This window comes from Salvelinus alpinus, chromosome 9 (assembly GCF_045679555.1).
Source record: "Salvelinus alpinus chromosome 9, SLU_Salpinus.1, whole genome shotgun sequence".
Lineage (NCBI taxonomy): Eukaryota > Metazoa > Chordata > Actinopteri > Salmoniformes > Salmonidae > Salvelinus > Salvelinus alpinus.
Window position 1 is genome coordinate 78,258,280 of NC_092094.1, and position 27,935 is coordinate 78,286,214.

Consider the following 27,935-nt stretch of genomic DNA (forward strand, 5'->3'; position numbering starts at 1 on the left):
CAAGGCTTTCAATATTGTTGATCACTCTTTATTGATTAAAAGATTCTCTGCAATCGGTATCGAACAGGCGTCATGTAATTGGTTAGAAAATTACTCGACCGACAAGACCCAATGTGTTTTTTCTGATGGTGTTAAGTCAGGTTTCCTTAATATTACAAAAGCTGTCCCACAGGGATACGTTTTAGGTCCTGTACTTTTTACTGTCTATAAAAACAATGTTGGTTGCGTGCACCTGTATGCAGATGAGACTGTTGTGTATGCTATTGCCCCCAAGGTTGACCAGGCTCTTTCGGAGGTTCAATCTGCCTTCATTACTTTGCAGAAAGCCTTTATTGAATTGAAAATGGTACTTAATACAGGTCAAACCAAGTATATGTTATTCTCCAAATCACATACAAATGTATCTGATGATTTATGCATACAGTGCATTCGAAAGTATTCAGACCCCTTTTACTTGTTCCACATTTTGTTACATTACAGCCTTATTCTAAAATGGATTAAATAACTTGTTTCCCTCCTCAATCTACACACAATACCCCATAATGACAAAGCGAAACCAGGTTTTAAAATTATTGAAAAGAAATACAGAAGTATTCAGACCCTTTGATATTAGACTCTAAATTGAGCTCAGGTACATCCTGTTTCCATTGATCATTCTTGAGGTGTTTCTATAACTTGATTGGAGTCCACCTGTGGTAAATTCAATTGATTTGACATTATTTGGAAAGGCACACACCTGTCCATATAAGTTGACAGTGTATGTTGGAGAAAAAACCAAGCCATGAGGGCGAAGTAATTGTCCGTAGAACTCCAAGACAGGATTGTGTCGAGACACAGATCTGGGGAAGAACACCAAAACAAATTCTGTTGCATTGAAGGTCCCCAAAACACAGTGGCCTCCATCATTCTTCAATTGAAGAAGTTTGGAACCACCAAGACTCTTCCTAGAGCTGGCTGCCAGGCCAAACTGAGCAATCGGAGGGAAGGGCCTTGGTCAGGGAGGTGATCAAGAACCTGATGGTCACTCTGAAGGAGCTCCAGAGTTCCTCTGTGGAGATGGGAAAATCTTCCAGAAGGACAACCATCTCTGCAGCACTCCACCGATCAGTCTTTTCAGGAAGAGTGGCCAGACAGAAATCACTCCTCAGTAAAAGGCACATGACAGCCCGCTTGGAGTTTGCCAAATGCACCTAAATACTCTCAGACCATGAGAAACAATATTCTCTGGTCTGATGAAACCAAGATTTAACTCTTTGGCCTGAATGCCAAGCGTCCCGTCTGGGACGGCTGTAATGTAGCAAAATGTGGAAAAAGTCAAGGGGTCTGAATACTTTCTGAATGCACTGTATGCACATTGGTTGGTGCGCTCATCAATCGTGTCTCCACTTCTAAGAATCTGTATTGACAAAAAGCTATCTTTCAAAAAGCATGTTGATGAGTTAGGTAAGACATTTGAAATTAAAATGGCCTTCTTTTATAGGAGTAGTTCATGCCTTTCATTTAATAGCAGAAAACACATAATTCAGTCAACATTCATACCGGTTATAGACTATGGCGATATTGTCTATATGAAGGCAGCTGTCACTCTATTGAAGCCTTTGGACACAGTTTATCATAGCGAACTATGCTTTATTACGGGTGATAGGTTCAGTACACATCACTGCATTCTGTATCAGAAAGTAGCCCGGCCCTCTTTAAAGTCTGTAGATCAATGCATTACACTCTTTTTCTATATAAAGCCCACCTGCATAAACCTCCGCCGTACCTTACTTCTTTGTTAACTTACAGACGTACGAAATACACGACCCAGTCTCAGGGCTGACTAACTCTGGAGATCCCTTTGATCTCTACTAAGTTAGGTAAATTTGCTTTTAGTTTTTTTGCACCTTACTTGTAGAATAATCAGCAAAGCTCTCAAAAATGTTATGAATTGGTGCCTCTAGGGCAATTCAAAAGGCTGATTAAACTAAAGAATGTGTATTTTCTATGAATGTGTTTTGGTTTTCATTTTTTGTGTTATTTTTATTTAACTTTTATTAGGAAAGTCAGTTAAGAACAAATTCTTATTTTACAATGACGGCCCATCCCGGTCAAACCATCACCTGACCCGGACGACGCTGGGCCAATTGTGCGCCGCCCTATGGGACTCCTGATCACGGCCGGTTGTGATACAGCCCGGGATCAAACCAGGTTCTGTAGTGACGCCTCTAGCACTGAGATGCAGCGCCTTAGACCGCTGCGCCACTCAGGAGACCAAAACACACGTTCATGCATTGATGTGTGTAATGTACACAGTATTGATGTGTATTGATGTAAATACAGGGCTCATCTGTCAAAGACACCTTGGTCTTAGCATGACTCCCTGTCAAAATAAAACACACACACACACACACACACACACACACACACACACACACACACACACACACACACACACACACACACACACACACAGCCACCGTAGGGTACTTATCCACTGTATGCTTTAGGAGGAGAAAGATAAACAATTGTAATTACAAATACTGCCCTATCAAACTAATTTACATGCTTTTGTAAAGCTATAAACACACTAAAACTAATGCTTGTGTTTGCATGGTAATCATACTGTGGCATAATGGAAGGTGGCATTTTGACACTCCTCAAGAGGGGGCCTAATACAAAGGGTATAAATGATTGATAGCACGTGGATGTAAATCAATATTCATTATTATGTTTCTATTTTGAGATGAGCGTTGGGTTGCCTGTCTGTTGTTTTGCCATTGTATTCAATGGTAGTGGCAGTGATAAATCTATATTGTGCTTTTTACTTTGATTGCTGTCTCTACAATGCTACCATCATATCATCTATGTGGGTACTCACATCTCTCCTTATCTCTCTCCTTATATATTATGCATGGTTGCTGAGTTTCTATGGTAACAAAACTGGTTAAAAAAAAAACACTTGAAAATGCTGTCCTTGTATGTTGTGCTCTTGTTGTAACGCTGTTTGATCAATGAGTTATGAATTGACCAGCCACTCAAATCAATGCCATCGCACTGTTCTATCTCATCTTGACCACATGCACAGTATCTGATGGTAACAATGTGCTCTTGTCTCTCTTGGTTCTCTCTTGGTCTGTAGAATCACAGTGCACACTGTGTGGTGAGCCAGAAGGTGAGTGTGCCTCGCCGTTCAAAGCTTCTGTCATAATGCAGGTTTATGCAGTGTTAGAAGGGAGGGAACAGGGAATCATGGTCTGGAGCAGTTGTAGCCCAGCACTAATACACTTGATTCAGCTACAGGTTCAGACTAATAACTGTGATTAGTTGATTACAGTATTTGAAACAGATGTGTTAGTGCTGGGCTGGAACAAATGCCGCACACCCAGTAGGATAGATGAACCATTCTGTCAGAACTGCTTTTCATCACTAACTAATCATTGGGGAGATATGTGCTGGGGGGCTGATCTAATGTCTTGTTAACAGACATATTAGATGTTACTGGATGTTTAAAAGCTTCTCAGTCGTTGAGCCTCTTCTTCTTATATACCGGTACCCCTTTCATTGGCTGACATTTAGAAATCCTCATTCTTGAAGTGGAAGCCATCTTAAAGTAACTGCCCTGTGGAAATCTCACTTTAAAAGTTCATATTCTGTTAACTCATATTCAAATAATGCTGTTGACTCGTCCTATACTCGTATTTGTGGTCAAATCATAAATTGGAGAAAAAATACTTTAAAAAACAAACATTTCAAACAGGCCATTTCAAAAATGCTTACTATCTCCTCATAGAACATGATGTCACCTCCCTGAGCAGGATGAGCTGGTTAATAAGTGGTCTAGAGGAGGATGAGGTGGCCAATCAGCAATCTACTTGCGTTAATATTTTTAATTACCAGTATAAGGCCACACCATTTTGTTGTTGGGGTACACCCACACCATTCCAACACAGAAAAGCGGCCTTTTAACATACTTAATTTAGATATTTTGGAAGGAAAACTCTTTCACTCATATTGTAAGCAATTACAGGTCATTTTTCCTAGAAATCTGGAAACACTGGGCAGTTACTTTACCAAGGCACAGCTGATGTCATCCCTCATCTTAAAGGGGAAATCTGCGTCTGCTACGTCAATTTGTTTTTATTTAGAAATAGTGTTAATTAGTCTTTAATAATAAAATTACTTATAAATGCCTCATGATCTTAGTTCAACTGTCATATTCCATCACACTCCAAATGAGTTTGTAAACAATGTAATTGTTTTGCCTCAAAACATGGTTTAGGTTTAAACTTTAATTTTAATCTAATGGATGGTCAGTTCTTGCATCTATAGCTCTGTCTATGAGAGTGGTTACATTTCTCCAGCCCTATCCCTCAGCTGCTTACCAAATCAGTGGCGGGGTGTAGCTTTGTTGTTGTTTAAACTGCAGATTTCCCCTTTAATGGTCTTTATGAAAGGTCTGCATGCATTAGGCTTTGATTTTTGGAGTGCTTTTGTGTCATTATTCCCATCACTGTATGTGAAAGTTTGTGCTATTCATTATCCTGTCATTGCTTCATCCAACCAGCTCACTGAAAATGTATGTTGCTGTATCACATTTTGTCTACCTGTCTGTCTGTTTTCCTACTTGTACAACTGCACACCATGTAGGCATACAAAGATATGTCGAAAGCAAAAACATCCAAATAGTAGATCTGACAAGGCATAAGAGCTTTTACCTCTTTTGCTCCGGTGGAATTGAGAAGTATGAAATCAAGAAATGGCAGAAACATTTTAATGTGCAGTGCCTTCAGAAAGTATTCATACCCCTTGAATTTTTCCACAATTTGTTGTGTTACAGCCTGAATTTTAAATGGATTCAATTGAGATTTTGTGTCACTGGCCTACACCCATAATGTCAAAGTGGAATGATGTTTTAATTTTTTTTAGGAGTAAACATTTGCTTAACAAGTCACATAAGTTGCATGGACTCTGTCTGTGTGCAATAATAGTGTTTAACATCATTTTCTAATGACTACCTCATCTCTGTACCCCACCCATACAATTATCTGTAAGGTCCCTCAATCGAGCAGGGAATTTCAAACACAGATTTACCACAAAGACCAGGGAGGTGTTCCAAATCCTCGCAAAGAAGACCACCTAATGGTAGATGAGTAAAAAAAACAAAAAAGCAGACATTGAATTTCCCTTTTAGCATAGTGAAGTTATTAATTACACTTTGCATGGTGTATCAATACACCCAGTCACTACCAAAATACAGGCGTCCTTCCTAACTGCCGGAGAGGAAGGAAACCGCTCAGGGATTTCACCAAGAGGCCAACAGTTACAGAGTTTCATGGCTGTGATAGGAGAAAACTGAGGATGGATCAACAACATTGTAGTTACTACACAATACTAATCTAAATGACAGAAAAGAAATCCAAAACATGCATCCTGTTTGTAATAAGGAACTAAAGTAAAACTGCAAAAAATGGCAAAGAAATTAACTTTATGACCTGAATACAAAGAGGTATGTTTGGGGCAAATCCAACACAACACATCACTGAGTACCACTAACTGAGAATCATTCATATTTTCAAGCATAGTGGTGGCTGCATCATGTTATGGGTATGCTTGTCATCAGCAAGGACTAGGTCATTTTTGGGGGGGGATAAAAAGACACGGAATGGAGCTAAGCATAAGCAAAAACCTGCTTCAATCTGCTTTCCAACAGACACTGGGAGACAAATTCACTTTTCAGCAGTAACAAAAAACACAAGGCCAAAGATACACTGGAGTTGCTTACCAAGATGACATTGAATGTTCCTTAGTGGCCTAGTTACAGGCCTTTGTTGATTAATACAATCTCCACTGGGTATCCATCAATCAGAGTCTGTATTGGTGGCAGGGAGCTCATCCGGAAATCAATAGCCATATCCTTGGTTTTCTTGACATTAAGTAATACGTTCTAAATAGGAGTGGTCACACCATCCAACAAACTCCTCCACCACTGGGCCACCAGCCACCAAACTCCTCCACCACTGGGCCACCAGCCAACAAACTCCTCCACCACTGGGCCACCAGCCACCAAACTCCTCCACCACTGGGCCACCAGCCACCAAACTCCTCCACCACTGGGCCACCAGCCACCAAACTCCTCCACCACTGGGCCACCAGCCAACAAACTCCTCAACCTCTTCATCCTGTGATAGACTCACGATAACCGAGTTATCTGCAAACTAAATGATATGCCTAGAGTCGTGATTACTCTGACAACCATTGCTATACAGTACAAACAACAGAGGAGAAAGGACGCACCCTCGTGGTGAGCCAGTGGAGGAGGATAGTGTGACCTTCCTTCAGTGTCAGGGGAGAGAGCGTCCAGAAGGGACAGTTGGGGGCCGGACCGGGCAGAAGGGAACAGATCATCCGGGCCTTTATTTTGAGCTCCAAGCAGGCTTGATGCTCCAGAGTCAGGCTGCTCATGTCACTGCTCATTGCCTCTGAGGGCCACTGGGCCACAAGGCCACAAAGAGACGGATGTCCCCCTAGACCCCCACAGCCTGGAGGACGTGTTAGTCAGAGTGAGAGGGAGAGAGTAAGCGTGAGAGAGAAAGGGTGAGCGAGAAAGAGTGAGAGCGAGTGGAAGCGTTAGAGGATGTGCGAGGGAGCTTGATGCCCTCCAGGTAATCTGACAACATGCACATATTATCTCCATGCTTATGCACCGAGTGCTGAGCCATGAGCAACAGCCCTAACACACACACACAATAAACAGTGACATCATCCAAAAACGCCATCGGAGAAAGCCAAAGCCCCTGGACAGGAAGGGAATGCTGGCAGGCTTTATCTTGTTGAGATAAATCAACATGCTATAGTTCACACCATAGAGCAAGCAGAGAGGCGCCATATCTTCTGTCATGTGTCCCCTTGATCCAGAGGGATTGTGGGCTTTTCATCGTCCATCTCCTATCATACCCGGTGTTGATCAGATGGATTTACAGCTAAGATTGTGTCCCTCGGGAGCTCATCATCACTCTATGTTACTCTGTTACTCACAGGGTAATACCAGGGATTGACACAAGGGCCCCAGGTTGGGATCCAAAACTCTTTCAAGGTCCACAGGGAACTGTGCAGTTTAGAAGTGTTTATGCTTCAAAAAAAAGTGGCGATAAAGAGATGCAAATTTGAATAAAATGTTGTTGTTTTCATACTCAGCCGTTTCCGTTGGGGATATCTCAAGGTGCAGGAAAGCCACTGTTAACTAGGGTTTTCCATCCACAAAAACTCAAATGACATCTTCTGTGGGGTAGTTAGTCTGGTGAAATGTGCCGGGACCTGAATTTATATTCAAATAAGCTATGAGATGACCTAAACAAGATGGACCATTTCAATAATACTGCACACTCATGTAGGTCGATGAATAAATGGAAATACATTACTGGCCCAGCTGTCTGAAAATGATTTGTTTTGTGGAGGGGGAAAAAGAAAACATGAGCTTCAAATTGGTCTTTTTAAGACCTAGAGACCATAATGAGTTAGCAAACATGCTTTCATTCATACAAAGGAAAGGGTCATTTTCATTTCAGACCACATTGTTTTCCTGCTGTCAACAACAGGAATGTAGGGCAAGTGAGTAATTGAATTTGCTTTTAATCGGATACCTAGGAGTATTAAAAGAAAAGGCCTCCAGAACTAAGGGATAATATGAAATACTAGAGCACTATGGGTATAGGCTGTGTAGAGTGTAGCCTATGCTACAGCTCTGGAGGTGAGTCAGTATTCAACATGCTCTTTTTATAATAATAGGATAGTGCACTTAGAAATAAAATATGGCATTTACTTAGGACCTTCTGAGGCTATTGACTGACTGAGTGGAGGTGTGGGTGGGTACGTGGTTTGGTATGCTGTGGGCATCACAGGGAGGCAGGAAGACAACTGGGGTTGTTAAGGCAGGCAGGTCACTGATGAGAGAGAAGGGGGGTTAGACAGAGAGAAAACGAGGGATAGTGAGAAAGAGAGACAATGAGGAGAATAAAAGGGAGAGAGAAACAGAGAAACAAATAGAAACAGATAGAGAGAACCCCGAGAGAGAGAGACAGTGAGAGAGAGAGAGAAACAGAGAGAGAGAAACATAGAGAGAAACAGAGAGCGAGAGGGGGAGCCTCATGTCGAGACCCAAATGAGCATGTCACTGTGTGTAAATGGCAGGAGGGATAAGAGCAGAGTCTGGAGTCTTTGAAGCGTCATGACCTGGCCTCAGAGCAACACTCATCAGCCCACACAGTCAATGATGCACAAATCCCTCATATTGAAGAGATCATCGCTGTTAGTAGATCTCCACATATAGCATCATATTTACTATTTACATATTTACAATATTGGGTGAAACAACATCCACAGTAGGCTTGTGTGTACTTTAAAAAAACATGTATTAACCAATGAACCAAAGAAATTGGCATAAGGGGAGTACATTTTTTGGAAGCTGTTGTTCTTAGGGGCTTGAGTTGTGCATTACCTATAGGTGACTTCTCGAGGTCTCTGCTGGATTAATCATATGGTGCATATATTTTTTTATTGTTCCAAAAATCAATGTAAGGGTAATTGCAGCGGATGTGAAATATATGGTGTAATAATAAGGTAGCAGGATGTTCATAACGTCCATGCTCCCAAGGGGTGGGGGACTGTCACGCCCTGACCATAGAGAGCCTTTTTATTCTCTATTTTGGTTAGGTCGGGGTGTGACTAGGGTGGGTAATCTAGGTTGTTTTATTTCTATGTTGGCCTGGTATGGTTCCCAATCAGAGGAAGCTGTTTAGCGTTGTCTCTGATTGGGGATCATATTTAGGCAGCCATTTCCCCACAGTTTTTTTGTGGAATCTTGTTAATGTGTAGTTGCCTGTGAGCACTCCATAGCTTCACGTGTCGTTTGCTCTTTATTGTTTTTTTGTGCGGTTCACTTCTAATAAAATGTCGAACCGATTTCACGCTGCGCTTTGGTCTGAATGTTAATAAGACAATCGTGAAAAAAGATCCCACCACACCATGACCAAGCAGCGTGCCCAGGAGGAGAAGGTATCCTGGGGTTGGGAGGAGATCAAGGAGGAGAAGATATCCTGGACTTGGGAGGAAATAATGGGAGGACACGAAAGCCTTCCTTGGAAGCAGACGCAAGGAAAGAAGGGAAAACAGCGACGACGCCGGGTTCGCGGCCACAACGAAAGTCCAAAGAGCCGAGGAGTGAACCAGAGCCAATCTGGGAGAAGATGGAGAAATTGGAGGAGAGTGAACGGAGAGAGTCAGAGACCGTCAGTGAGTTGATGGAGAAATTGGAGGAGAGAGAAATGAGAGAGTAGTTATGTTGGTGTATGATGCACGACATTCGCCCTAAGGAGTGTGTTATTAGTTTGATGCCACCTGAGTCAGCTCTCCGTACTCGTCCTGAGGAGCGTGCTAGCAGTCTGGTAAAAACTGTGCCGGCTCCACGCACCAGGTCTCCAGTACGCCTCCACAGCCCAGTACGTCCTGCGCCAGCTCTCCGCACTCGCCTTGAGGAGCGTGTCATCTGTCCAGTACCATGTGTGCCGGCTCTACACCTTCACAGCCCAGTACGTCCTGTGTCTCCTCCTCGCACTTGCCCTGACGTGTGTGTCACCAGTCCGGTACCACCTGTGCCGGCTCCACGCACCAGGCCTCCAGTGCGCTTTCCCAGTCCGGTACGATCTGTGCCCGCTCCTCGCACTTGCCCTGAAGTGCGTGTCACCAGTCCGGTGCCACCTGTGCCTGCTCCACGCACTAGACCTCCAGTGCGTCTCCCCAAGCCGGTACGTCCGGTGCATGCTCCTCGCACTTGCCCTGAAGTGCGTGTCACCAGTCCGGTGCCACCTGTGCCGGCTCCATGCACCAGGCCTCCAGTGCGCCTCCCCAGTCCGGTGCGTCCTGTGCCTGCTCCTTGCACTCGCCCTGAAGTGCGTGTCACCAGTCAGGTGCCACCTGTGCCAGCTCCACGCACCAGGCTTCTGGCGACGGTCCCCAGTCCAGAGCTTCCGGCGACGGTCCAAAGTCCAGAGCTTCCGGCAACGGTTCCCAGTCCAGAGCTTCCGGCGATGGTTCACAGTCCAGAGCTTCCGGCGACGGTTCACAGTCCAGATCTTCCGGCGACGGTTCACAGTCCAGATCTTCCGGCGACGGTTCACAGTCCAGAGCTTCCGGCGACGGTTCACAGTCCGGAACCTCCTGCGACGGTCCACAATCCGGAACCTCCTACGACGGTCCACAGTCCGGAACCTCCTACGACGGTCCACAGTCCGGGACCTCCTACGACGGTCCACAGTCCGGGACCTCCTACGGCGGTCCACAGTCCGGGTCCTCCTACGACGGTCCACAGTCCGGGACCTCCTACGACGGTCCACAGTCCGGAACCTCCTGCGAAGGTCCACAGTCCGGAACCTCCTACGACGGTCCACGGTCCGGAACCTCCTGCGACGGTCCACGGTCCGGATCCACCAGCGACGGTCCACGGTCCGGAACCACCAGCGAGGGTCAACGGTCCGGAGCTTCCATGCAAGGCGTCCAGTCCAGCTCCAAGGCCGGAGCCTTTCTCTGCGTCGGGGCCAAGTTCGGGCATGGCGTCCAATCTAGCTCCGGGGCAGGAGCCTCCCTCTGTGCCGGTGCCCAGTCCAGGCACGGCGTCCAGTCCCACTCCATGGCAGGAGCCTTCCTCTGCGCCAGTGCCCAGTCCAGGCACGGCGTCCAGTCCCGCTCCAAGGCCGGAGCCTTCCTCTGCGCCAGTGCCAAGTCCAGGCACGGCGTCCAGTCCCGCTCCAAGGCCGGAGCCTACTTCGGCGCCGACGTCCAGTCCAGGTATTTCGTTCAGTCGCGCTCCAAGGCCGGAGCCTTCCTCTGCGCCGGTGCCCAGTCCAGGCACGGCGTCCAGTCCCGCTCCATGGCAGGAGCCTTCCTCTGCGCCGGTGCCCAGTCCAGGCACGGCGTCCAGTCCCGCTCCAAGGCCGGAGCCTTCCTCTGCGCCGATGTCCAGTCCAGGCAAGGCGTCCAGTCCCGCTCCAAGGCCGGAGCCTTCCTCTGCGCCGGTGCCCAGTCCAGGTATTTCGTTCAGTCCCGCTCCATGGCAGGAGCCTTCCTCTGCGCCGGTGCCCAGTCCAGGCACGGCGTCCAGTCCCGTTCCATGGCAGGAGCCTTCCTCTGCGCCGATGTCCAGTCCAGGCAAGGCGTCCAGTCCCGCTCCAAGGCCGGAGCCTTCCTCTGCGCCGGGGTGCCAAGTCCAGGCATGGCATCCAGTCCCGCTCCAAGGCCGGAGCCTTCTTCGGCGCTGACGTCCAGTCCAGGCACAGCGTCCAGTCCTGCTCCAAGGCCGGAGCCTTTCTCTGCGCCGGTGCCCAGTCCAGGCACGGCGTCCAGTACCGCTCCATGGCAGGAGCCTTCCTCTGCACAGATGTCCAGTCCAGGCACGGCGTCCAGTCCCGTCGAACCGATTTCACGCTGCGCTTTGGTCTGAATATTATTACGACGATCGTGACAGGGACATGATAGCCTGCTGTGGGCTCTTCAGTTTCTCATATGGCGATGCAATATACTGCAATTCAGTATCCCATATCAGAAAGTAAATTCATATTGTTGGAACATTTTCCATCCCAGAACAACAAAATATAACTCATATTTATATGCTCTATGGGTCTACCTACCAAATTAATTGGTATTCAAAGTCTGGTTTGCGAGGGAACTGTAGTGGGGTTGCGAAAATGATAGTTATAATGTATTTTTGGGGAACAAGAAATTAATAGTCCAGATTATTATATGGGACAATATTCAAACTTTTTTGAGAAAAAGAATTTGAAGAATTAATTTAATTGAGTAAATATATTTATTGGTTTCTTTTTATTTTGATAACAGATGAAAATGTAATGAAAGGTTATTTGTTGATGTAAAAATCAAAATTTAATGACTATGGTTGTGTCATTATATTTGGGTTGAGGTGGTGTCGCAAGAAATTATTGCTGAAAAAATGGGGTCCCCAGATATGATTGCGGAAAAAATTCGGACCCACCTGAAAAGCTTGAATACCACCAGTCTAATTTCATTCTGGGAGACCATTTTACTGTATGCTCTTGCCCCACGAGGCATTACGGGGGTGCTGGAGCTCCTGGTAATAGAATTAAGCCCTAATGCATGTTCCCCCTGAGCCCAGAAAACATTGTTCCATATTGAATTGGGCAGCATGGATTTTTTTTATCTCAAAAAAACATTTAAATTGTTTAGAGACTAGACGGGCATGACGTGTGCCAGGCTGCAGCCGAAGGTCAATGCCCATTATAGACCAGGATAAAATGGGATGGGACTGTAGATAGCAACAACAGCATAGCCAATACAACAATACTGTACACATGCCCTGTTTCAGTAGGCCCTGTGAAGGCTAGGTCTGAGCCGTAGTAATTAAACAGGTCCAGTGGATAGAGTACCAGTGGATTTCTGTGAATTTCACAGCTCTGAGCAGAACACAACATTGCCAGGGCTTAGCATCTCTGAGTATGGCAATGCAGGGGCTTTGTGTCACCAACAGCCATCTTAGAAAAAAAGTAACGTCTAAAGATTGCCTCCAGCAGCCCAGTGAAGTGGATTAAGCAAACATGCCATTAAAACTGCAAGCAGTTTTTACCAGGCGCAGGAAGGCAGACCCACTCTCCAGCCTTATCGTCAACTAAGCAACGTCTCTCTCTTTCTCTGCTCTCAGCCCAGTTTGCTCCCAACACAACAATTTCTGCAGCACTTTTCCCCTCATTTCTGAGTTATTTCTTGTACAATTTGTACTGAGGTCAGTTATGAAGCAAAATTGATGGTGTCTGAGCAAATACTTGTAAAACAAACCTCTAGACCACCCAGGGAAGACTAGCCACTTGCTACATATCATTCCTTCCCATTTCTGCTCCAAAGTAACCACGGTAAGAAGAGAGTTCACAGGCAGCAAGTCATTGCTGTGGCTCGATAGCCGACATTGCCTAAAATATCATGTCATGAAATCCAAGCTCAATGTGAGCGCAGCATGACGAATGTGTGAGGATAAATCCGTCTCATGGAAGAATTGCACGTTCAAATCAAATCAAATCAAATTGTATTTGTCACATACACATGGTTAGCAGATGTTAATGTGAGTGTAGCGAAATGCTTGTGCTTCTAGTTCCGACAATTCAGTAATAACCAACGAGTAATCTAACCTATCAATTTCACAACAACTACCTTATACACACAAGTGTAAAGGAATGAAGAATATGTACATAAACATATATGAATGAGTGATGGGAACGGCATAGGCAAGATGCAGTAGATGGTATTGAGTACAGTATATACATATGAGATGAGTAATGTAGGGTATGTAAACATATAAAAGTGCCATTGTTTAAAGTGACTAGTGATACATGTATTACCTCAAGATGGCAAGATGCAGTAGATGGTATAGAGTACAGTATATACATATGAGATGAGTAATGTAGGGTATGTAAACATATAAAAGTGGCATTGTTTAAAGTGGCTAGTGATACATTTTTCCATAAAATGTGACTTTGTTAAAGTGGCTGGAGTTGAGTCAGTATGTTGGCAGCAGCCACTCAATGTTAGTGGTGGCTGTTTAATAACAGTCTGATGGCCTTGAGATAGAAGCTGTTTTTCAGTCTCTCGGTCCCTGCTTTGATGCACCTGTACTGACCTCGCCTTCTGGATGATAGCGGGGTGAACAGGCAGTGGCTCGGGTGGTTGTTGTCCTTGATGATCTTTATGGCCTTCCTGTGACATCGGGTGGTGTAGGTGTCCTGGAGGGCAGGTAGTTTGCCCCCGGTGATGCGTATTGCAGACCTCACTACCCTCTGGAGAGCCTTACGGCTGTGGGCGGAGCAGTTGCCGTACCAGGCGGTGATACAGCCCGACAGGATGCTCTCGATTGTGCATCTGTAAAAGTTTGTGAGTGCTTTTGGTGACAAGCTGAATTTCTGCTGCGCCTTCTTCACCACGCTGTCTGTGTGGGTGGACCATTTCAGTTTGTCCGTGATGTGTACGCCGAGGAACTTAAAACTTACTACCCTCTCCACTACTGTCCCGTCGATGTGGATAGGGGGGTGCTCCCTCTGCTGTTTCCTGAAGTCCACGATCATCTCCTTTGTTTTGTTGACGTTGTGTGAGGTTATTTTCCTGACACCACACTCCGAGGGCCCTCACCTCCTCCCTGTAGGCCGTCTCGTCGTTGTTGGTAATCAAGCCTACCACTGTAGGGTCGTCTGCAAACTTGATGATTGAGTTGGAGGCGTGCATGGCCACGCAGTCGTGGGTGAACAGGGAGTACAGGAGAGGAATCAGAACGCACCCTTGTGGGGCCCCAGTGTTGAGGATCAGCGGAGTGGAGATGTTGTTACCTACCCTCACCACCTGGGGGCGGCCCATCAGGAAGTCCAGTACCCAGTTGCACAGGGGGGGTCGAGACCCAGGGCCTCGAGCTTGATGATGAGTTTGGAGGGTACTATGGTGTTAAATGCTGAGCTGTAGTCGATGAACAGCATTCTTACATAGGTATTCCTCTTGTCCAGATGGACGCACTGCAGTGTGCAGTGTGGTTGCGATTGCGTCGTCTGTGGACCTATTGGAGCGGTAAGCAAATTGGAGTGGGTCTAGGTTGTCAGGTAGGGTGGAGGTGATATGGTCCTTGACTAGTCTCTCAAAGCACTTCATGATGACGGAAGTGAGTGCTACGGGGCGGTAGTCGTTTAGCTCAGTTACCTTAGCTTTCTTGAGAACAGTAACAATGGTGGCCCTCTTGAAGCATGTGGGAACAGCAGACTGGGATAAGGATTGATTGAATATGTCCGTAAACACATCAGCCAGCTGGTCTGCGCATGCTCTGAGGACGCGGCTGGGATGCCGTCTGGGCCTGCAGCCTTGCGAGGGTTAACACGTTTAAATGTTTTACTCACGTTGGCTGCAGTGAAGGAGAGTCCGCAGGTTTTGTTAGCGGGCCGTGTCAGTGGCACTGTATTGTCCTCAAAGCGGGCAAAGAAGTTGTTTAGTCTGTCTGGGAGCAAGACATCCTGGTCCGTTACGGGGCTGGTTTTCTTTTTGTAATCCGTGATTGACTGTAGACCCTGCCACATACCTCTTGTGTCTGAGCCGTTGAATTGCGACTCTACTTTGTCTCTATACTGATGCTTAGCTTGTTTGATTGCCTTGCGGAGGGAATAGCTACACTGTTTGTATTCGGTCATGTTTCCGGTCACCTTGCCCTGATTAAAAGCAGTGGTTCGCGCTTTCAGGTTCGCGCGAATGCTGCCATCAAACCACGGTTTCTGGTTTGGGAATGTTTTAATAGTTGCTGTAGGTACGACATCGCCGATGCACTTGCTAATAAACTCGCTCACCGAATCAGCGTATTCGTCAATGTTATCCCAGTCCACGTGATCGAAGCAATCTTGAAGCGTGGAATCAGATTGGTCGGACCAGCGTTGAACAGACCTGAGCGCGGGAGCTTCCTGTTTTAGTTTCTGTCTATAGGCTGGAAGCAACAAAATGGAGTCGTGGTCAGCTTTTCTGAAGGGAGGGCGGGGGAGGGCCTTATATGCGTCGCGGAAGTTAGAATAACAATGATCCAGGGTTTTACCAACCCTGGTTGCACAATCGATATCCGGATAGAATTTAGGGAGTCTTGTTTTCAGATTGGCCTTGTTAAAATCCCCAGCTACAATGAATGCAGCCTCAGGATATGTGGTTTCCAGTTTACATAGAGTCAAATGAAGTTTGTTCAGGGCCATCGATGTGTCTGCTTGGGGGGGAATATATGCGGCTGTGATTATAATCGAAGAGAATTCTCTTGGATACACAGAGGATACACAGAGAATCCCTCCTCTCAGTTCAATTCAAAGGGATGTATTGACATGGGAAACATATGTTTACATTGCCAAAGTAAATGAAAGACAATCAACTTAAGTGAGAAAAAAAACTATCAAATATTAATAGTAAACGTGACAAGAGAAAATAAACAGATAAATATTGGTTGTATTTACAATGGTGTTTGTGCTCTGCTGGTTGCCCTTTTCTTATGGCAACAAGTCACAAATCTTGCTTCTGTGATCACACACTGTTGTATTTCTCCTAACAATTTTTTTTTTTCCAAATTCTTCATGGGTCTGTGTGATCTGTGGGAAGTACAGTATGTGTCTCAAAGATGGTGCAAATGACACGAGGTTAGGAAGTGCAGCTCAGTTTCCACCTCATTTTGTGAGAAGTGGGCACATAACCTGTCTTCTCTCGAGAGCCAGGTCTGCCTATGATGGCCACTCTCGATAGCAAGTCTGTACATAGTCAAAGCTTTTCTTAATTTTAGGTCAGTCAGGTTTAGAGCCAGATATCATTACAGTTTGCTCTGTTTTTTGGTTGATTCTATCGAATATGCCAAATAATTTTATTTTAGATTTATGTTGGGTCTAATAGTGTTGCTGTCCTGGGGCTCTGTGGGGTTTGTTTTTGTTTGTGAACAGAGCTCCAGAACCAACTGGCTGAGGGGCCTCTTCTCCAGGTTCATCTCTCTGTAGGTGAGGGCTTTGTAAGGGAACGTTTGAGAATTGCTTCCTTTAGGTGGTTGTAGAATTGAATTGCTCTTTTTTGGATTTGGATTTTTAGCGGGTATCGTCCTAATTCTGCTCTGCACGCATTATTTTGAGTTTTACGTTGTACACTGAGGGTGTTTTTGCAGAATTCTGCATGCAGAGTCTCAATCTGATGTTTCTCCCATTTTGTGAATTCTTGGTTGGCGAGTGGAGCACAGATCTCATAACCATCGGCAATGGGTTCTATTCAAGTGTTTTTTGCCAAATTCTAATTGGGATGTCGAACTTTATGTTCCTTTTGATGGCGTAGAAGGCCCTTCTTGCCTTGTCTCTCAGATTGTTCACAGCCTTGTGGAAGGTACCTGTGGTGCTGATATTAAGGCAAAGGTAGGAATAGTTCTTTGTGTGCTCTAAGGAAATGATGTGTAGATGGAATTTGTATTTGGCAACTAGACCTTTTTTGGGCCCAGGTCTGAAAGAATAAGTGCCCTCGCCAATTCATTGATATGCAGTGCCTTGGAAAAGTATTCAGACCAATAGGGTTTCTTAACATTTGATTGTGTTACTAAGTGGGATTAACATTTATTTAATTGTAATTTTTTGTCAACTATCTAAACAAAATACTCTAATGTCAAAGTGAAAGAATTAAGGGAAAAAAAGTATAGTCGTTGCATAAGTATTCAGTTCCCTGAGTCAATACATGTTAGAAACACATTTGCCATAGATTTTCAAGCAGATTTAAGTCGAAACTGTACCTTGGCCACTCAGATACATTCAGTGTCTTCTTGGTATGCAACTCCAGTGTAGATTTGGCCTTATGTTGTAGGTTATTTCCCTGCTGAAAGGTGAATTTCTCTCCCAGTCTCTGGTGTGAAGCACACTGAAGCAGGTTTTCCTCTAGGATTTTACCTTTGCTTAGCTCCATCCCATTCCTTTTTATCCTGAAAAACTCCCCAGTATTTTCCAATGTCAAGCATACCCATACCATGATGCAGCCACCTCCATGCCTTAATTTAAGGAGACAGTTATACTCAGTGATGTGTTGTGATGGATTTGCCCCAAACATACAGTGCATTCGGAAAGTTTTCAGACCCCTTGACTTTTTCCACATTTTGTTACGTTACAGCCTTACTCTAAAATGGATTTAAAAAATAATAATAATCCTCCTCAATCTGCATACAATACCCCATAATGGCAAAGTAAAAAGAGGTTTTTAGAAATGTTTGCAAATGTATATATATAAAAAAGGAAATATCACATTTACATAAGTATTCAGACCCTTTACTCAGTACTTTGTTGAAGCCCCTTTGGCAGCGATTACAGCCTCGAGTCTTCTTGTGTATGACGCTACAAGCTTGGCACACCTGTTTTTGGGCAGTTTCTCCCATTCTTCTCTGCAGATCCTCTCAAGCTCTGTCAGGTTGGATGGGGAGCGTCGCTGCACAGCTATTTTCAGGTCTCTCCAGAGATGTTAGATCGGTTTCATGCCCGGGCTCTGGCTGGGCCACTCAAGGACATTCAGAGACTTGTCCCGAAGCCACTCCTGCGTTTTCTTGGCTGTTTGCTTTGGGTCATTGTCCTGTTGGAAGGTGAACCTTCAGCCCAGTCTGAGGCCCTGAGCACTTTGGAGCAGGTTTTCATCAACGATCTCTATGTACTTTGCTCCATTCATTTTTCCCTCGATCCTGACTAGTCTCCCAGTCCCTGCCACATCCCCACAGCATGATTCTGCCACCTCCATGCTTCACTGTAGGGATGGTGCCACGTTTTCTCCAGACGTGACGCTTGGCATTCAGGCCAAGAGTTCCATCTTGGTTTTATCAGACCAGAGAATCTTGTTTCTCATGGTCTGGGTGTCCTTTAGCTGCCTTTTGGCAAACTCCAAGCGGGCTGCCATGTGCCTTTTACTGAGGAGTGGCTTCCGTCTGCCCACTCTTCCATAACGGCCTGATTGGTGGAGTGCTGCAGAGATGGTTGTCCTTCTGGAAGTTTCTCCCATCTCCACAGAGGAACTCTGGAGCTCTGTCAGAGTGACCATCGAGTTCTTGATCACCTCCATGACCAAGGTCCTTCTCTCCGATTGCTCAGTTTGGCCGGGCGACCAGCTCTAGCAAGAGTCTTGGTGGTTCCAAACTTCTTCCGTTTATGGATAATGGAGGCCACTGTGTCCTTGGTCCTCAAGGATCCTTCAATGCTGCAGACATTTTTTGGTACCCTTCCCCAGATCTGTGCCTCGACGCAATCCTGTCTTGGAGCTTTCCTTTGACCTCACAGCTTAGTTTTTGCTGTGACATGCACTGTCAACTGTGGGACCTTATATAGACAGGTGTGTGCCTTTCCAAATCATGTCCAATCAATTGAATTTACCACAGGTCGACTCCAATCAAGTTGTTGAAACATCTCAAGGATGGTCAATGGAAACAGGATGCACCTGAGCTCAATTTCGAGTGTCATAGCAAAGGGTCTGAATACCTATGTAATAATATATTTCTGTTTTTGCTTTGTCATTATGGGGTATTGTGTGTAGATTGATGAGGGACATTTTTTTTAAATACATTTTAGAATAAGGCTGTAATGTAACAAAATGTAGAAAAAGTCAAGGGGTCTGAATACTTTCCGAATGCACTGTAAGGCTTTGCGTTTAGGCCAAAAAGTGTATTCCTTTGCTGTTCGTTTTTTTGCACTATTACTTTTGTGTCTTTTGCATATAAGATGCATGTTTTGGAATATTTTTATTCTGTATATTTGTATTCCTTTTTTCACTTTGTCATTTAGGTCATTTTTGTGGAGTCACTATAATGTTGTTGATCCATCTTCTTTTTTCTACCATCACAGACATTGAACTCTGTAGCTGTTTTCAAATCACCGATGTCCTCATGATAACCTCCGTGAGAAGTTTAATTCCTGTCCTGCAGCTCCGTTTAGAAGGATGACTGTATCTTTGATGTGTCTGGATGGTTTAATATATAATCCACAGCATAATTATTAACTTTTCCATTCTTAAAGATATACTGTATTCAATGTCTGATTTATTGTTACCCATCTACCAATCACTGCCCTTCTTTATGAGGCTTTCGAAAAGCTCCATGGTCTTTGTAGTTGAATATGTGCAGGAATTTCAATACTTGACTGAGGGACCTTACACATGTTCTATGTATGGGGTACATAGGAAGGTTTAGTCGTTCAAAAATCATGTCAACCCCTATTATTCAAATTGGTTGGGTTAAATGGGGAAGTGAAACTGACTAGGTATCCCCCTTTCCCTATTATTTCACACAGAGTGAGTCCATGTAACTTATTATGTGATTTGTAAGCCAAATTTTACCCCAGAACTAATTTAGGCTTGCCTAAACAAAGGGCCTGACTATATGCAATGATCATATTTTAGTCATACATTTTTATTTATTCCCCAAAATTAAAAAAAAAAATTCTTCCACTTTTTTGTAGATTGTTGACAATCCATTTGAATCCCGCTTTGTAACACAATCAATTCTAGGTCCTGAATGTAACGGTCTTCTTCATCTTCCTCCTCCTCAGACGAGGAGGAGCATGGATTGAACCAAAATGCAGCGTTGTAGTTCGACATATTATTTATTTACAACAAACAGACGAAGACGAAAAACTCTTGAATAAAATACAAAACAACAAACGAAGTAGACAGACCTGGACTACGAACTTACATGTAACGAAGAACAAACGAACGAACAAGTACTGACTACAAACAAACGATACAGTCCCGTATGGTGCAACAAACACAGACACAGGAAACAACCACCCACGACAACCAATGTGAAACCACCTACCTTAATATGGTTCTCAATCAGAGGAGATGAAAACCACCTGCCTCTAATTGAGAACCATATCAGGGGCCTGTTGCACAAAACTAGGATAAGGGATTAAGCCAGGATATCTTGGTGATCCTGGCTCAATTGATCCGTAATCCGGTTGCACTAAAGATGGATAGGGGGCAGGAGGATATGTTATGGTATAAATTACCATGGAGATTTATTCTGTGGAGCTAGCCTGCTCCAGACCAGGCTAAATTCCAGGATCTATTTAATCTCATCCCTAATGTCAGTCAGCAGTCACCACAAATGGAAACCAATAGTTATTTCACTGCTCACTATACATTGTTATCACATATAACTAGACCCACTGTTATTATTTAAACGTTTGTGATCATTAATTTCAATGATTTTGGATAAAAAATGATTTTTAGATGATGTTGCTATCATTAGATAATTTACAGTTTCCCATAGACTATAAGGCTATATATAAAATGATAGAATATTAGGGCCACAGAGGGGAAAAAAACACAAGTCATAATATTGTAACCAGTTGTTTTAAAGGAGGACAGTTGTTAAAATGACAGATGTGGGGCATTTCGTGAAATTGTATTTCAGTATGGTTTCATAAACAAAGACATGCTGATGTGCCAGAATATTAAGTATCACATTGTCATAAGTATCAAAACTGTAAAAACAATATGTAGCTTTTCTGCAGAAAGAACCAGCCTCATAAATTTATGACTTTATCCTTTTTCTTCAGTGTGGCCCTAGTACTCTGTCATATAAACAAATACACATTCCATATGAATATAAAAACACAATGTGTAACATTATGTTCCTTTATTGAATAAGGACAAAACAAAGCAGGTAAACCATCAGCTCCTTTCGAAACTGAAGTCACAGTGACTCTACAAGATGGAAAGCACAGAATCCAAGCATATTATACAAAATGATACATACACATTCAAAGGTCTGTATATAACACACCCTGCATGTCTGCACACTAAAATAAATGCAGGACAAATCCATACACATCAACTGAACAGACAAATGAATGGATGCAGTAGCCTCCCTGCAGCCTTGTATTACACACAGTATACCGCACAAACATCATAAGAGGCCAAATTCGTCAAAAAACGAACCCAAAAAAACCCAAATTCCTCTGCCACCGCAGGACATATTTAACCAAAATTGAAAGCACACATACTAACTAAAATAATTCAACACATATTGGTCCCTCAGCAGCCGACCACTGTCGTCATCAGGGAAGATTGCCGGATTGTCCCAGTCCATGGCTGGTGGCACTCTGGGGGCCCTCTCCTTCCTCAGGCAGGCCACATTGTGGAGGACAGCACAAGCCACAGTAATATCACATGCCCTAACAGGGCTGACCCTTAATTTGTGAAGGCAGTGAAAGCGTGCCTTCAGGAGGCCAAAGGTCATTTCAACTCTGGCCCTGGTCCTGGCATGGGCATGGTTGTAGGCCTGCTGTGCTTCCTGGGGGTCTGTGAAAGGTGTCAGGAGAAAAGGCTGGCAGCCATACCCCCTGTCTCCCAGCAACACACCAGAGAATTCACCTGTCAACACAAAATCTCATCATTACTACCTCATAAACACAGTGATATTCTTGACACAGCCATGATGGTTATAAATAGGGGTTGTGTGGCTTACCTTGTGATAGGCACTGATAGATTTCAGAGGCCCGAAAGATTCTGGAGTCATGGACTGAGCCAGGCCATTTTGCCACAACATTGCTGATCACACAGTCAGCATTGCAGACCATCTGAAATCATAAGATGAGGAATATTACACCAATCAATGCACATCACTGGCAATGCAGAGTGTTCGTCAATGGACAATATCAAAAAGTTATGTTCACCTGAACATTAATGCTGTGAAAGGATTTCCTATTCACAAAATCGGCCTCATGGGCACCTGAGGGGGCTTTTATCCTTATGTGTGTGCAGTCCACTGCACCAATGACATTGGGGAAACCTGTCACACAAAGTAATGAGTATCCTACTATGTGTTAACAGTTGTCCTGTAATTTGTAGATCCTCTTACCTGCAATCCTATAGAACTCCTCTTTGATGTCACAGAGTCTTCTGTGGCCAGGGAAGGAGATGAAGACATCTGCTAATGCTTTGATAGCCAGACACACACTCCTTATTGTGCGGCAAATTGTGGCCTTGTTCAGCTGTTCTGCATCCCCCACTGAGTACAGGAAGGCTCCACTAGCAAAAAAGCGCAAGGCCACACAAACCATTTGCTCCACACTCAGTGCATGGCTCCGTGCAGTGCGGTGCTTAATCCTGGGACCCAGTAGTCTGCATAGATACCTGATGCCATCTGCAGAAAACCTGTATCTTTCATATAGATGGTCATCAGGGAAGGCCAGTGGGTCCAACCGGTCCCTGAAGACCCTTTCTCGCCTGAAGGCTCTCCTCAGCACAAGTGCTTCTTCATCCACCACATCTCGCACGAATGGGCATGCCATTGTCAGAGCAGAAAGGAACACACAATTTTGGGCCTTCATATAGGCTAGTGGCCACACCTGGTGCTGGGGGGGTGGGCAAAAGAGGGCGATGCCTTATAACGATGACTTGGTTGTACTGATTGCTGGGAAAATAAAAAAAAACTTAGAAAGATGCCACCGTCCTGTGTGCTCACAATAAGAGCTCATATGTCATGGCTCACTTGACTTTACGAGAATATACCTAATTTTTATTTTGAGCTGTGTCATCTTCTTGGAGCTGGGGGAGGAAAGAAAAATAATGATTAATACATTTGTGTTACAGTTAGCATACAGTGTACATTGAAGGCATATCTCACCTCCCTCTCAAGTTTTTTTATTTCAAGGTCCAGTTTCCTAATTGTCCTCTTTTTTATTTCGGACTCCAGTGCAAGATTTTCCATCTTTTTCTTCTTGTACTGAATGTCTATGTCTGCCAGTTCTATTTGGCGCCGGAGGTGGTTGCCATACAACTTTCTGATAGCTTGTGAGCTCTGTGAACACAATACAATTAGCGCAGCTGGAATTTGGCAGGATGTGGTGTCCTTTTATTAATACGCACTATGTTGCCAGGCTGGTTTTCCCACTGTATAGCATCTGGGTCCTGTAAAAGAAATTAGATTTTTTGATTTTGATGAGGACTCCTCACCATTGTAGAGTAAATAGTACTTTCACAGTCTTAACATGATACCTCATGCCTTCTGGAATCCAGAGAGATGGTCTCCTCCTCATCATCGTCTCCATCATGTGCTGTTGCTGCTGCACTGGGGCCTTCACCCTATCACATTTAATCGGATTCATATTGAAGCTAGTAGACAAGACATGCCAGGCCTACAGTATGCCTTTGATGGAGTACTCACTGGATCAGCATCGTCTGGTGCTTGTGCTGGTGGCTCTAACAGGAACACAGTGCTGCCAGACACTGCAAGGCAATAGGTAAACCAAAGTCAGACAGTCCAAATTGATTCAATATGAATGTGGTTGTATCCCATGTAGAGATGGAAGGACATACCTTGAATGAAGCGGGTGGCATCTTGGGAGGAGCCTATGCTCGTCTCTTTCCCCCCAGGGATCCCCTCTAAGACGGGCCTGCCTTTATTTAGCTCCAAGGCCATGTCCTCTGCTGGGGTAAGGTCAGCCTTTGGTGACCCACCACCCGTGCCTTGTCTGTGGGTATTCTTTTTCACTGCTAAAACAGTACAGACAATGTGTGAGCAGGCACCTTCTGGGTACAATATATGCTTGTGCTTTGTTAAATATTAGTCAGGGACCATACCATTCTGCAGAATGTTCTTGTATTTGATTTTGACCTGCTGCCATGTCCGTTTTGGCCCGTTCATGTTTAATCTACACACACACACACACACACACACACACACACACACACACACACATTTAATGGAGTCACACTGCAAAAAATTACTTGGTATTTTTGTCTTGTTTTCAGTAAAAATATCAAAAAATGTATCATAGCTTTATACAGTGTGATGGAGTTACTTTACACAATTTCACTCATATCTGCAGTGCATTTCAATTAAAAATTTAACCGTTTCATAATTACAGTACAACTGCATTTTTGGAGATGTGAATTAAATATTTGAATTGTAATTGTGATGTTTCAGCGGAGCGGTGAGTGTGTAATTGTGCACTACTTACGCATTCAGGCGGTCTGCAATACTTTGCCACGCTTTTTCTCTTTGCTTTATCACTGTGGCGGTGTTGCCTTTCTTCTTAATTATATCTTTTACCTCCTCGTATGCCTCCATGAGGATTTGTGCTTCCGACGGGGAAAAGTACGCGGCTCTAGTTGCCATGGTAAATCAGTTAATCTGTGATCAATGGCGGGGTCTATTTGAGTGAGCCGTGAGCGCGCACCTATCCAGGATTGGTTTCACCTGGCTTAATGAATCCGTGTCTGCTCATCCTGGCTTGGTCTTTGTGCAACCAATTAAGCCTGGACGCACATGTTTTGGCTTCATTGAGCTCAGCTGAGTCATTTATCCCGGATGTCTTAATTCTACTTTTGTGCAACAGGCCCCAGGTCACCCATTTACCAACATAGAAACACATAACATAGAAATGCCCACCCACACTCACGCCCTGACCGACTTAACACATACAAAAACAACAGAAAACAGGTCAGGAACGTGACACTGAATACTTTTGCAAGGCACTATGTTGAAGACGCAGGGGCTCAACCAGCATCCCTGTCTTAACTCACAACCCTGAGGAAAGAAATCTGTGTTTTTTGCCAATCTTAATCACACACTTGTTGTTTGGCCCTCATGCCAAATTGAGTCAAAAGCTTTTTTGGAAAGCAGCTAAGCATGAGAAGACTTTGCTTTTGTTTAGTTTGTTTGTCAATGAAGATCTAAAGGGTGCAGTGTTTGTTACTCAAAAAAAGTAATATATTACATATTACTTGTTACTTCTTTCAACAATAACGAATTACTTGCACTTATTACTCCATGGGAAAAGTAATTAGTTATACTACTCGTTATATATATTTGCCGTTATACCCCAAAATGCACTCAATGTAAACAATCTCAAAGTTACATTATATAGGCCTATATACCAACACAAGTAGCCTAATAATGACAGATTCTACTATGGATACATACCAGCACATACCCAGCTACAAGCTTGTTCAGATCTCCCTGGGTTACAGTCTGTCCTCCTGAACGATTAAAATCAAGCCTTCGTTGTTTGGATGAGGAAGGCCTAGAGTCATCTTCAGTAGCAATGGTCAGCTCTCATGGGTCTTTTGCTAAGAGTTTTGTGTTGGCCTGTTGCAGGTGCTTTAGGAGATTGGATATTGTGTTTCTAGCAGTGGAGGGATTTTTTTCACCTGGGCATAGTTTACATTTTACAGTTATACTCTTGTCATTTTGTGCTACCAAGTCAAAGTAATGGGAGTATTTAGACGGTGAGAAAGTCAATGTTTTAGACGCTTCTGTCATTTTTCCTCTCCCTCACTAAAGTAGGTTGTAGTAGTGTGTGTGTGTGCGTGAAAAGGAACTTGGTGAGAGGACAAAAACAATTAGAATCTTACTGCGCCAACAGATAGGAAATAATAATCACAAATATTTATTTAGATCAATAACTGTAATAGGAAGGGAATGATGACAAAAGTAACAACCTATTTCTTTGATCAGTAACTGTAATGTGATTACTCAAATTGGAACACAACTCTAATAAGTAATATTATTACTGTAACACATTCCTAACCCCAACACTGGCAGGATGTATACATGGTCTGTTGTACAGTAATTTGGTTTAAAGCCAATTTAACTTGACGCATTTCCCATGGTAGTTATTGGGGTCGAATTTGTCTCCACTTTTGTGGATTGAGGGATCAGGCCTTGGGTCCAAATATTGTGGAAGATGCCAGATCTGAGGATAATTTTAAAGAGTTTAAAGGGAAATCTCTACATTTTTCAACTTCATATTCATCATCTCCAGCACCACCCAAATACCAACATACACTACATGACCAAAAAATCATGGCCAGTAATATGGAGTTGGTCCCCCCTTTGCTGCTACAACAGTGCCACTCTTCTGGGATGACTTTCCACTAGATGTTGGAACATTGCTGTGGGGACTTGCTTCCATTCAGCCACAAGAGCATTAGTGAGGTCGGGCACTGATGTTGGGTGATTTAGCCTGGCTCGCAGTCGCCGTTCCAATTCATCCCAAAGGTGTTCGATGGGGTTGAGGTCAGGGCTCTGTGCAGGCCAGCCAAGTTCCTTCACACCAATCTCGACAAACCATTTCTGTATGGACCTCTCTTTGTGCACGGGGGCATTGTCATGCTGAAACAGGAAAGGGCCTTCCCTAAACTTGCCACAAAGTTGGAAGCACAGAATTGTCTAGAATGTCATTGTATGCTGTAGTGTTAAGATTTCCCTTCACTGTAACTAAAGTGCCTGGCTCGAACCATGAAAAACAGCCCCAGACCATTATTCCTCATCCACCAAACTTTACAGTTGGCACTAGAATTGTCTAGAATGTCATTGTATGCTGTAGTGTTAAGATTTCCCTTCACTGTAACTAAAGTGCCTGGCTCGAACCATGAAAAACAGCCCCAGACCATTATTCCTCATCCACCAAACTTTACAGTTGGCACTACGCATGGGGGCACTTATCATTCTCCTGGCATCCGCCAAACCCAGATTCGTCTGTCGGGCAGTTTGAAACTCGGTAGTGAGTGTTGCATTTTCACATGCTACGCTCTTCAGAACTTGGCGGTCCCATTCTGTGAGCTTGTGTGGCCTTCCATCCTATGGCGGTGCCACATTGAAAGTCATGGAGCTCTTCTGTAGGGCCATTCTACTGCCATTGTTTGTCTTTGGAGATTGCATGGCTGTGTGCTCGACTTTATACACTTGTCAGCAATGAGTGTGGCTGAAATAGCCAAATCCACTAATTTGAAGTGTTGTCCACATACTTTTGTAAATATTGGCATGTTTCTATCTTTTTTACTACAAAACATAGAAACGCACCATGATGTTGGGGTGGTGCTGGAGATGATGAATATGAAGTAGAAGTTTCCCTTTAAGTATAGCCAGTTTGAATTTGTGGTATGTACAGTACATATTATAATTTTGTTTAGGATACCATCAGCATCACAGGCCTTTCATTCATTATAAATGGAGAATCCAATGAGTTGTGATAGTCTATAATAGCTTATTCTAAGATTGGTAATTGATCATCTACAGTATATGTTTTTGCTGGTTGTTCTTTGTTATAGGGCCAAAAAGATTGGAGAAGTGGTTTACCCATAGGTCTCCATTTTGGATAGGTAGCTCTTCATGTTGTTGTTTGTTTAGTGTGTTCCAATTTCCCCAGAAGTGGTTCGATTCTATGGATTCTTCAATAACCTTGAACTGATTTCTGAAATGCTGTTCCTTTTTTCTCTCTCTCTCTCTCTCTTTCTCTCTTTCTTTTCTCTCTCTCCCTCTGTCCCTCTCTCTCTCTCTAACTCCCTCTGCTGTGATCGATCAGTCTTACTCTAACATGAAAGGTTCACATTGTAAAAAAGCCAACTTAACCAATTGCTTAATCACCTTTATTCTAAGT

At 44.1% G+C, this 27,935-nt stretch overlaps 2 protein-coding genes across 7 annotated transcripts in view; one reads left to right on the forward strand and one right to left on the reverse strand.

The window, feature by feature from the left end:
• The window catches only part of LOC139530676 (disks large-associated protein 2-like), a 198,242-nt gene that overhangs the window by 89,498 nt on the left and 80,809 nt on the right, over positions 1–27,935 (forward strand). For 2 of the 3 annotated variants that reach the window (XM_071327285.1, XM_071327287.1), the window contains exon 2: positions 3,122–3,154. The exons of the other annotated variant lie outside the window; for it this stretch is intronic. The gene's annotated coding sequence lies outside the window, so the exon portion shown is untranslated. The remainder of the gene's footprint in view (positions 1–3,121; positions 3,155–27,935) is intronic. 3 annotated transcript variants of the gene reach the window in all.
• LOC139530674 (putative nuclease HARBI1) lies at positions 21,147–24,897 on the reverse strand. Of its 4 annotated transcripts, none has more exons than XM_071327281.1 (11): positions 24,513–24,897; positions 24,133–24,203; positions 23,869–24,045; positions 23,717–23,778; positions 23,548–23,634; positions 23,419–23,460; positions 23,177–23,350; positions 23,062–23,097; positions 22,409–22,963; positions 22,016–22,127; positions 21,147–21,921 (listed from the first exon to the last, which is right to left on the reverse strand). In XM_071327281.1, exons 1-8 carry the CDS (start codon positions 24,668–24,670, stop codon positions 23,062–23,064), a joined length of 807 nt encoding a protein of 268 aa, XP_071183382.1. In that variant the 5' UTR covers positions 24,671–24,897; the 3' UTR covers positions 21,147–21,921; positions 22,016–22,127; positions 22,409–22,963. The 4 variants fall into 4 exon arrangements, with proteins under 4 accessions (XP_071183382.1, XP_071183381.1, XP_071183380.1 ...); XM_071327280.1 differs by adding an exon at positions 22,224–22,339 and having other exon boundaries at positions 24,133–24,897; XM_071327279.1 differs by adding an exon at positions 22,224–22,339 and having other exon boundaries at positions 23,062–23,460; positions 24,133–24,897.